Source organism: Triticum dicoccoides, chromosome 3B, assembly GCF_002162155.2.
Source record: "Triticum dicoccoides isolate Atlit2015 ecotype Zavitan chromosome 3B, WEW_v2.0, whole genome shotgun sequence".
NCBI classification, from domain to species: domain Eukaryota; kingdom Viridiplantae; phylum Streptophyta; class Magnoliopsida; order Poales; family Poaceae; genus Triticum; species Triticum dicoccoides.
Window position 1 is genome coordinate 808,670,181 of NC_041385.1, and position 12,019 is coordinate 808,682,199.

Genomic DNA, 12,019 nt, shown 5'->3' on the forward strand with positions numbered 1-12,019 from the left:
AGGAGAAACCGTGAGGGGAGGGGAGGAGAGGAGGGAGGAGGAGGTCGCCGGAGAGGAGGAGGAGGAGGAGGAGGAGGAGGTCGCCGGAGAGGAGGGGAGTATGGTGGAGGAGAGGAGGGGAGATGGAGTGGAAGAGAGGAGGAGATGGAGTGGAGGAGAGATGGAGTGGAGGAGTTGAGGAGATGGAGTGGAGGAGAGGATCCCGCCCAGCCATATATACGGCATAGTAATGGCGCACCATGGGCAGATGCGCCATTACTAACTTTTTTATTTATTTTTTTGATTTATTTTGAATTTTGAAGGCGGGAAGATAGTAATGACGCACCATGGACAGGTGCGCCATTACTGAGTTTGATTTTTTCTGAATTTTTTTGCCTCTCCAGATCTTGAAATCCTATAACTTTTTTTTCTGTTAAGTTTTTGAGAATTTTGAAAATGTTCAATGACGTTCCCCCAGTTGAATTCAGACGTAACTTTTCGAGTAGATGATTTTTCACATAAAAAACTTTTTAATCCGAATTCGTATGCAAAAGTTATGCCCATTTTATTAAATTCCAGAGAGATTTTACAAATAAATTTGAAATTCATATTTGTAAATTTTCCCAACAACTAGACCACATATCACATGGGAAACTTATTTTCTTTTATTTTTTTGACATTTCCATCATTTTCTTTTTTTTTTAAATTGAAAAGGCGGTCCACAGGGAGTGCATTTGGTGGAATTTTTGGTCAAAGTTAGTAATGGCGCACCACACGCACGGTGCGCCATTACTAACTTTGAGAAAAAATAAAAAAAATTGTTAGTAGTGGCGCACTGAGGGTGTGGTGCGCCATTACTAGTTAAAACTAGTAAGGGTGCACTATCCTCTGGTGCGTCGTTACTAGTTTTGAAAAAAAATAAAAAAAAATTGTTAGTAGTGGCGCATCATGAATGTGGTGCGCCATTATTATTTAGGGCATCTCCAGCCGTTGGCCCCCCAGGAGGGGCAAAAAATCGCCCGCTGGGGCGCACCGGTGCTAAACCGCGCATTGGGGGCGTGATGTCCCCCCAGTCGCGGCGCCCACGGTTAGTCAAAAAAGTCAAATACAACGCAAAAACGACTCAAATTTAACGCAAACATCGGCGAGTTCGTTCAAACTTAAACATATTTTACAAAAAAAGAAAAAAACTACCGCGGGCTACCCCCACCGTCTCCCTCGCCGCCCGCCTCGCCGCCCGCCCACGCGGTTCTACATGCCGAGGAGGCTGTAGAACCGCGTGTAGTAACCGCCGTCGTCGTCATCGTCGTCGTCGTCGTCGCCGCCCCCGCCTACGCCTCCGCCGTCCCTGCTGCATCCCTCCCCCAGTTGGCGCGGCGGGTTAGACGGTCTGGCGGCGGCGGCGGCGTCGTCGTCGTCACTGTCGAGGACCATGACGCCGTGCTCGTCCTCGCGCCCACGCTTGTGGGCGGCGATCTCCTCCAGGGCCCGGCGCGCCCACCGCATGGCGTCCTCGTCGGAGAAGCCGCGCCGGGCTATCTCCTCGTACTCCGCGGGGAAGCCGGGCTCCGGCTTGGGCTCGACGAGGACGAAGCGGTCGGTGGGTGGACAGGCGTTGGCGCCGATGCGGACGCCGGAGCTGCGGGTGCGCGCGCTGACCGGCGTGCCCTGGGGCTCCGGCTTGACGGGGCAGAGGCAGGGCGAGCCGCCGGACGAGGAGGAGGACACCCGGTCTCCATGCGCCTCGGGGTCCAGGAGCTTCCCCGGCGGCGTGAGAAGGAAGGGGGAGCGGGGTACTCGAGGCGCGGCGTGTTGCCGCCCTCGATGTACTAGAGGACGGCCTCCAACGTGCGCCCGGGCATGCCCCACCGCCGACGCCGGCCGGCGGCGTTGAGCCTGTCGGAGGGCACGACGCCGTTGGTGGCCTCGAGCTGCTGGGCGTGACGGCAGCGGAAGTAAGGGTCCCAGAGCGGGCTGTCGGGGACGTACCGTGGCCCCTCCCTCGCTGCATGCGGCAGGTTCGAGCGGATTCGTGCGATCTCCGGACGCCGCGCCGCGCCGGTGGGTACCGGGGGCACCGGCATGCCGCCCGCGCTGATCCTCCACGCCCCGGGCACCCGCATGTCCGGCGGGACCGGGTACTCGGCCTCGTAAAGGAAGCGAGCCTCGTCTTCATGAAGATGGCGGCGGACGAAGCCGTTCGCCGCCGCGCCGTCGCCTGGGAAGCGCTCGGCCATGGGTGTGAACTGGAGACGGCGAAAGAGAGGGGAGGAGAGGGAGGAACAACGACGGTGGGAGAGTCGTCGAGTGCGCCGGGGCGCGTCATATATAGGCCGAGGCGCGCGTGCCACAGTGTGTACGCATGGCGGGCGAGGAAGGGCGAGGGACGCGCGTCGTCCGGTCTTCAGTGCGCCGCCCGTGAGGCATCAATGGTGCAGGCTGACCGGCGCGGCAGCGCGCGGCAGCTTTGGCATTGATTCGCCGCGGGAAACGAGGCGATGAGGACGACGAAGGGCCGAGAAGAGAGCCGTGTCGCTGACGCGGCGGGCCCGCGGCTTTTTCGCGCCAAAACAGTTCGCCCGGCGCCCCCGGGCGCCCCCCAGCGCGCCGGGTTCGGGCTGGGTCCGCCGGCGCTGTTTTCGGCCCAAGCCGGCGAAAATCGGGCTCTTGGGGGCGCGACTGGGCCGTTTTTTCGGCGCCGGCGCGAAAAAAACGCCTGGGGAGGACTTCCTGGGGGCGCGGCTGGAGATGCCCTTAGAGTTTAATGGCGTACCTACATATGATGTGCCACTACTATATAGGAGTGGCACACCACATATGTGGTGCGCCATTAATGTCCATATTATTTATGGTCGTTTTCGTAGTAGTGGTTGAAAACATTGATCATGAAAGAGTCACCCTCTGCCTATTACATCCATTGTTTTGCACATCAACTTCTGTTGGTTCTTATAGCTGTGGCAAAGGACAATGAACCATGTTTGTGGTTCTTTGATCATGTTTCTTACTTGCTCAATATTGTTGGAGTTTCTTGTAAGCGCCATGACATGCTTCGAGATGTTAGAGCTCAAAAGGTATTGGAAGCACTCGAAATGGGTGAGATTGAAAGTGGAAGTGGACTAAATCAAGAGATGGGACTAGCTAGACCCTGCGACACTCGTTGGGGTTCTCATTTTAAAACCATTATGCACATTGTTAGCATGTATTCCACAATCCTTGAAGTACTTGATGCTATTGGAAAAGATCCTTCACAAAAAAGTGAGTGGACAAGAACACGTGAAGTTGCTCAAGCCTTTGAATCATTTGACTTTGTTTTCAATCTTCACTTGATGCTTGTTATTCTTGTCTATACAAATGAGTTGTCCAAATCTTTGCAAAAGAGAGATCAAGATATTGTCAATGCAATGACACTTGTTAGTTTGGCAAAGAGTAGAATGCAACACATGAGGTCTTATGGTTGGGAAGAATTTCTTGCAAAGCTAACCTTATTTTGCAACAAACATGACATTGAAGTTCCTTTGTGAGAGGACATTTATGAGCCTAATCAGAGATCAGGTTGGTATTATGAAGTACAAACAAATGATGATCGTTATAGAAGAGAAGTATATCTTGGTGTCATTGATCAAACCATTCAAGAGCTTGACAATCGGTTTGATGAGGTTAATACGAAGTTGCTTATTTGGATGACGGCTTTGAATCCCCTGAATTCATTTGCTTCTTATGATGCACTCAAGGTAATGAGACTTGCTGCATTCTATTCCATGGACATTTCAAGCACAGATTTGATAAGGCTAGAGTTTCGACTTACTAATTTTATTGACGATATGAGACAAGATGATAGGTTTAGAAATGCAAGTAATATTAGTGAGCTCTCTATTATGCTTGTTGCAACAAAGAAGCATGTTCTTTATGATTTGATATACTTACTCATCAAATTGATATTGATTTTACCGGTGGCGACGGCGAGTGTTGAAAGAGTATTTTCAGCAATGAATCTAGTGAAAAATAAGTTGAGGACTACTATGAGTGATGATCGCTTGAATGATTGCTTGGTGACATTTATTGAACGTGATGTGTTCATGGAAGTAAGCGAAGATGACATAGTTGATGCTTTCATGGTAATGCAAAAACGTAGAGTTACCTAGTGATGTAATTTTCTACTTGTGCTTCTTTCATGTAAGACTACTCGTATTGTAATTGAGCACATTTGAGATATATTTTGTGAACTAAATTGTTGTGAGATTTGCATTAAGCTACTCATGTTATTATTTTGCCATATTTTGTCCGACACATGAATTAGGTGGGATTTTTTTAGAGTGTGCACACCCTCCATTGTTTTTCTAGGTCCGCCACTGGTTTGGACACACATAAAACAGCAAGGTTGCACCATTACAACGTCACAAATGTACGACAATCGATGCACTTGTGCAGTGTGGAGCTACATCTCGTTGGACGGGCCAGTGAAAGGAAACCACACAATATTATAGCATTGCAGCCCAAAGTGTCCTTCTGCTCCCGAGCTCAAATGAGCACATCTGAACAGTAAATTCAAAAAAAGTAAACAAGTTAGAAAAATTCTGGATTTTTTTATTATAAACTTTAGCAAATGTTTTAAGAGCCTACAAATTCTCACTTTGAAATGACATTCGTGGAAGTCAGAGCAAAAAAAAATCAACAATTCAAAGTACTTTAAAAAATGGCAGATCTTTGGCATCGATTTATTTTTGCCACCACTTCCACAAATGTGATTTCTTAATGAAATTTTGTAAGCACTTAGAATTTTTATTTCACGATTTTACTATTTATGCGGACTCATTTGAGCTCGAGCTCAGAATAGCTCCGTCCCCTTGGGGCTTAATTTTATCCTTATCTTCAGTGATTGCACTTGTGTAGGGCGAGCCACATCCCGACTTTGCCCATATTACTCTGCACTTGTGCAACACAGGTTGTCTCCCATTGATTTTTGTATTTTGCATCCTTAGTTATACACTCCTAACTATTCATTATTTTTTGTAGTTACTTCTATGTTTTTACCTTATATATATTCTAGTGTTGACTTCAAAATAATTTTATTTTTAAAATATAGGTTGGCTTTAAAACAAGCCCATGCAGTCACATTTCCTTCCCAGCAAACCAAGCTAGAAAAGAACCTAGCCCATCACCTTTCCCCACAATTTTCTCAATTTTCTATTTTTAATCATTGTTGGGATTTCCTGTCCCTGAAAGCCCAATAAGTTCTTTTCCCTCAAAAGCTTAACTTGCTGCCGCTGCTCTCACATGGGATGAAGAAAGATTGTTAAATCTTAATAATTATAATCCACAAAATGATATGTGTCGCTCTCTATGCTAGCGTATATCGTCGTGATCGCCCACTATGCGCTACTACTAATCTCGCCCATTAGTGGAGGAAGCAAACCACGAGAGGAGGTATCCATCGGTTTTAGGAATCTTTTGGAACCTTTTGTCTTGTTTAGGGAAAGTTCCAAAAGTTTTTCTTTCACATTTTTCTTTTTTTATTTCAATTTGTTCTTTGCTTTCTTATTTTCCTATGTTTTTTCTTTTTTCTTCTTTTTGATCCACAATATTTTTAACAAAATCATGAACGTTTGTATTTCTAGTTTTTTCAATTGTTTAATATTTCTAAAATTCATAAACATTTTGTAAGTTCATGAATAGAATTCAAGAACATTTTTTCAAATTATTCAACTTTTTCATGCCTAGAAATGGAAAGAAAATGTTCATGAATCGTGCCTAGAAATGGTTTTTTATGTAAGAATAAAAATAGAAATGGAAAAGGGAAAAAGGTGCAAAGAATCGTGCTGCCTACTGGAGGTAGCAATTACACACAATTATGGACCAATGGTCCGGCCCACCCAAAGCGGATGTGTTGTGCACACTAGGCAAAAATACACTATTTTGGGGAGGTGATGTTTTACAAGTATGCTGGGATGGTGTAGCGACGGCGACATCCTCGTGGTGGACTTGTGTCCTCAGGCTCTAGTGCCGGTGCGAAGCTTGAGAGGTAGCCAGGAGCGGAAGCAGATTGTGATCAACATCAACAACAGCTGAAAGATGATGGATCGTGTGCTGGTTTTGAGGTTCATGGCTGGCAAGTATAGTTTCATCCTCTGATGTCTTAGTCGTGCGCGGCTGCTACATCTGGAGTTCGATGGTGTGGCTAGGGTGTTGCCTCGGTCTTATTCGTTCAACAGCAATGGCTTCGCCTTTTGTGAGCCACCTTGGAGATATGCAAAACTACATATCATTGATGGAGCCACATCGAGCTCGGGTGTGGAGGTGATCCGTTACTTTTTCCTCTAGTGGCTATTGTGGTGGTGCGGAAGGCAGGTGATTGGCGATGGTGTCAAGCTCGGGCATTCTTCAGTCTTGATTGTAATTTATCTTCTAAGCTAATGTTTCTTTGCGCAAATGCTAGTATTATGCTATGTTTTCGGTTTTGTCAGGTTCGTATTTACATGACTTGTACTATGATCTTTATGGTATAAATGAGACATATTTAACCTGAAATAAAAACTGACTGCCTGCAGAGACGTGCACACTATGAGAGGAAGATGTACGCACGTTAAGCTAGCTCCAATATTTATCGGCCGGCCGGACAGACTCGTACATAGGACGTATGTATGAAGTCGCTGACTAAAACACGCCTGAGAACAAGAGGCACGCAACACACGAGATTTTGTGGCCACGAGAGCGTGTCTCTTCCGTTGTGTTCTTTCTCTTGATTTCGATCTGGTTGAGTAGATTACAGGGGCAAATTTACACGTAGACAACACATAGTCTAATAGGCTCAGTTATAGTCTTATCTACCGTGGAGGTCGATAGTTCAATTTCGAGTTTAATTGCATTAAAAAAACCCGAGTCTAATCTTGCTTAGTAGACAAATTATGATAAGTCAACTACAACAAGTAAATGGTAAGTATGGAAAACCTACTCTATAATGGCAAATTCATTATTCTGCAAAAGATAAGTATTGCCGTATGGATCAGACTTAAGCAACATCATCTAGTGTTTAAAATCTTCGTGTCCCTCGAGCACTTTCTTAACATATGCTGCTATTGTTTGAAAAATTTGTTCAACATGATAAGTCATTTGCTGAAAAAAAAATCCATTCACTTTCAAAACTTAATATCTTAAGTCCATATTAGCTCATTTTCCGTTTTATTAAGTGTTTCGTTTATTTCGGTTTAACTTTTTTTACCTCTTTATAATTGAAATTTAACTTCTGAAGCATGGTCTTAACCGGTGTAATTTTTATTTGGCTTGGAGAGTAATAATAATGATGTAGCTAAATATTAAGATACACTAATTATAATCTATAATTAAGTTCAGTTGTGACACTTTGCTATTTCGTTAAATTTGAAGGATATACTACAATGATTTTGGTTCTTATTTTTTCCAGACATTGGATCTTTCTTTTTGTTTAACCAAATTATTATAGGTCAGAGAAAAAGACAAAAGGAAAAAACACAAGATTTCATATTTAATTTGTACAACTTATATGAATTGCAAATATATATGTTAGTGTTTGTGTCTATTTATGTTTTCCTAAATATCATGTTTGATAGCTATAAAGTTGAACGATGTTTCTAGAATGCATGCTTGTATATTTATATTCAAGTAAAGTAGCAAAGTGGCCCTTGCAAATGTGAGAGCAACACCTTTCATGTGATTAAAAAGATGTAAAATAAGTATGAGCTTTTAAGAAAATATATTCATATTACGTAAATTTCAATATTTAGTTCTACCTTGGCTTGCATAATTTTGAACAAACATGAATGCCATCATTTAAACTCCTGCACGAGAAAGTTAAAACTGGAACAAAAAACATGCTCTACGAACACCAAAAACTACACTAATATTGATACAAAAATTTGAAATCCTTCGCTCTATCCGCAAAATAATATGTCAAACTATCTTATATAGCAACGGAAACTCCACAACCAATTCCATGCATGCCTTTCGGTCCTACCAAAAAGAAAATATATTTACAAGAAAACAAAAATCATATACTATCCTTATAAATATACCAGTGATAACAATATATTTTCCACAGGGAGGCAGTGCACATCTATTAAGCCAAAATTTTAAGCGAAGCCACAACTAAAAAATGAAGTACATGTTTATTTCATTTGTAAATAGGAAAACATAATGTGCTTAAAAATAACTGTGTTAGTGATAACATCGATTTTCGTTCTTCAATGATGCTATGTAAGATGAAATTTTTCTACACGCATGGATCTTAAATAATCGTATTTTTCTAGACATTTATGATAATTCTTATATCTATTTTTATTTTCTTTGAGCTATCAAAGATATATGCTTTATAAAGCAATCTTATGATGCAAAAATAAATAAATAGGATAAATGTTTCCTAACGCCCGATGATAATTACCCTCGTGTGTGTATAGTATCTGTGAAAACCGAAAGTATGTACAGACTGCACATTATCTACAGCGGGAGAGGAGAGCAACGTTATATGTTGCGTCCACTCACTCTTTGTTTGCCTGGACGGATGACTGCTTTTGCATCGCCGCAAGCGATATTCCTGGGTTCAACCGGGAAACCGGCAAAAAGGGGAGGAAACCGATCCTGGTGCCCATCTTAAGCATCTGCATTGTAGATGCCCTTAGAATTTTCTACGATACATGCAAAGGCGTTAGCAAGACCAGGAGGAGATTAAGAAGGTGTAGGCAAGGCCGTTGATCTATTGTCGGTGTCATTTTAACTCTAGATTTTGCCTTTTTTCAAAGGCAAGAAAACCAACAAGGTGACGAGTGACACCTAGCCAGAAAGAGCATCTATGTGGTGGTTGCTAGCAATGGAAGAACGCTGGCGACTAAGAGCAACTTTAGCAGATCCTGTAAAACCTTGCTGGACCTAATAACTCCAGGCGTTTCATAGGATCCGCTCTTTTCTCGGCCCGAGCAGATCAAAAAGGTCTGGAACGCAATTTTTTTGCAGGTGGCCCGTATTCTTTCGTCCGCAGCAATATTTACTGGATTGATCCCGATTTAGGGTTCACATCCGCCACTTCCCCCACCCGCCTCTGCCACAATCCCACCAACTCCGGCAACCAATCTCCCTACTCTGGCACCCGATTTTTGCGTGCACACACACTTTTAGAGTAGATCCATGGCCGGCAGAGGTCGTGGGCGTGGAGTCCGCGGGGACCGTGGTGGCTCACCGCCGCACAAGCGCCCCCGGCGCGACACCGAGGCCGGCAGCTCCGGACGACCTCCGGTGGAGCCGTAGCGCTTGAAGTAGGTCAAGGAGCGCGGCGCCCTCTGCCGCAGCTACGACCGAAATGTTTGGAGGAGCTTCGACAAGATATGGACGCATTTTAGCCCACCACCAAGGGTCTCCGCGACACAGTTTATGGTCCCTAGTGAATGCAAAACTAAAATTAAGTTCTATTTTTAAAAAATGAATTTTTCAGATTACGTTCTGTTTTCATATTCGTGTTTCTCAGGACCTGTGCTTTCAAATAGGATCCATTTTTAAATATACTTATGACTTATCAAAAAATTATGTTAAGGTTCAATGTTGAAACTTGGTACGAGTGACCGATAAAAATCAAGTATTTTGTGTCCACGACCGACCGAAAAAATTGCTTAGAATTATACCTCTGAAACTTGGCATCTTCAGATGCAAAAATCGTAAGCTTCAACGTTGAAACTTAAAAGTAATTGTGCCTTTTAACGGGATGTAACTACTTTATGAATCGCAAGCCAATCGAACGGGCGGCAGGGCTTGGCAAGTGCGTGCCCCCGCACTCGCATGCCTCTCCGAATTTCCACCTTGTTATGAATGGAAATGACCATCCAATCGGGAGTTAAATGTGTAGACCCTTTGTCTGTTGTATCCTTGAATTTCGCAAAGTGAAGGTGAAGGATAGGGAAATTTTTGCCAAAAAAGAACTATATCCTTTGATGGACGCGCTTTATTTCTCAGTCCGCAATACGTATCGGACAATAAAATTACCTCCACGAACTTTATCCAACAAAAAAAATTACCTCCACGAAAAGCTTGAAGGTCATACATAATGTCTCCATTATTGACCAAGAAAAGTTTGACAACCTACTTGCTGAGACAATCCCTCACATCACACAAGCGAAAGTTTCCAATTTAGTCACTACTCAGTAGTTTCCAGTTTAGTCAGTACGCAGTGGTGGAGCTACATCTCACTTGTTGGACGGGTCAGTGAAAGGAAACCACACACTATTATAGCCTTCGGGCCAAAAGTGTCCTTCTGCTCCCGAGTTCAAATGAGCTCGGGTGAACAATAAATTCAAAACATTCTGAATTTTTTTGTGATTAACTTTAACATATATTTTAAGAGCTTGCAAATTTTCACTTTGAGATGACATTCGTGGAAGTCGCAGAAAAAAAACCAAAATCAGCACATCAAAATGCTTTTGAAAATGGCATTTTTGGAGCATCAATTTTTTTTGCCACCAGTTCCACAAAAGTGTTTTCATGTTGAAATTTTGCAAGCACTCAGTAATTTTGTCCATGTTTCGCACAAAAACAATTCAGATTTTTTGATTTTTTTTACGATTTTAATGTTCATGCAGGCTCATTTGAGCTCGAGCTCAGAATAGCTGCGTCCCCTTGGAGCTTAATTTTATCGTTATCTTCAATGGTTGCAGTTGTCCTGAAGGAGCCACACCCCGACTTTGCCCCTATTAGCTTGCACTTGTGCAACACGGGTTGTCTCCCATTGATTTTTCTATTTTGCATCCTTAGTTTATACACTCCAAACTTTTCATTAGTTTCTGTAGTTACTTCTATTTTTTTTTACCTTACACATATTCTAGTGTTTTAGCGAAGTCAATGTTTTCAAATTTTTAAATATATCTTGGCTTTAAACCAAGCCCGTCCCGTCCCATTTCCTTCCTAACAAACCTAGCTGGAAAAGAACTTAGCCCATCACCTTTCCCCACAATTTTCTAAATTTTCTATTTTTAAATCATTGTTGGGCTTTCCTGTCCCTGGAAGCCCAATAAGATTTTTATCCCTCACAAGGCTAACTTGCTACCGCTGCTCTCGCATGGGATGAAAAAAGATTGTTAAATCTTAATCATTATAATCCACAAAAACATATGTGTCGCTCTCTGTGCTAGCATATATCGCCGTGATCGCCCACTATGTGGTACTACTAACCTCGCCCATTAGTGGGAGGAAGAAAACCGCCAGAGGAGGTATCTGCCGGTTTGGGGAAGGTTCCATAAGGTTTTCATTTTTAACCTTCTGGTAGGCGCGGCAGGCAGCGCGGAGGGCGAAGAAGTCCTCGAGGGTCGTCAGCCGTCTCACGATCAATGGGATCAGCTCCAGTAGGATGTTCGGCGACGGAGAGGCGGTTTTATCGGGGTTTGTGGCGGATGAGGAGGAGGACGTGGTGATTGTGGAGGCGAGGGTGGTGACCGGCGGCAAGGACCTCGTCCGGCGGTTCCCCAACTTGGTCATTCCCATGCCCCGCCGCCGCATTTGTACCGAGTGCGGCGCTGCCTTGGCGACCTGTGGTACTGGATATGGTGAATGTTGACGTTTAGACCCTGGACACTAGTTTTCCTGCTGTACGTTAACTGGTCATATTCTGTTGAATTCTGTCGTACATTAGTCTGGGGTTGTTTTGATAGCTAGTTTTTAGGAAACGAATTAACTACAAACGTGCTTTTGGGTCTAAGAAACTAAAACTTTATTTGGCTAGCCTAACTAATCTACGATAAGGCTATTGATAATGGGGAGTATCATATACTAGTATCATGCATATGATACTAGTGTATGATACTACCTTCATAGTGCATAGTATCATAGAGTACTATCATAGAGTACTATCATAGATGATCATATTTACCGTCATGCATAACATAATGTAGTGTAAAATTCAACAGGATATGGTATCTACCTATGTTTTTTTGAAAGATTCAGCTTCATCGCTGGCTTTTCAATTGATTTAGCAGAGGGAGAGTACAAAAACAGCCTGATCAAGTGATCAGGATGGGGCTGCAGGCGCTCCAAC

General features: G+C 43.6%; 1 protein-coding gene across 1 annotated transcript in view; it reads right to left on the reverse strand.

Moving 5' to 3' along the window:
- LOC119280116 overlaps positions 1-11,463 on the reverse strand; it is a 15,182-nt gene extending 3,719 nt beyond the window's left edge. The window contains exon 1 of the mRNA XM_037561086.1: positions 11,161-11,463. Coding sequence (XP_037416983.1) covers positions 11,161-11,463 — 303 coding nt within the window. The remainder of the gene's footprint in view (positions 1-11,160) is intronic.
- Positions 11,464-12,019: the final 556 nt, after the last annotated feature.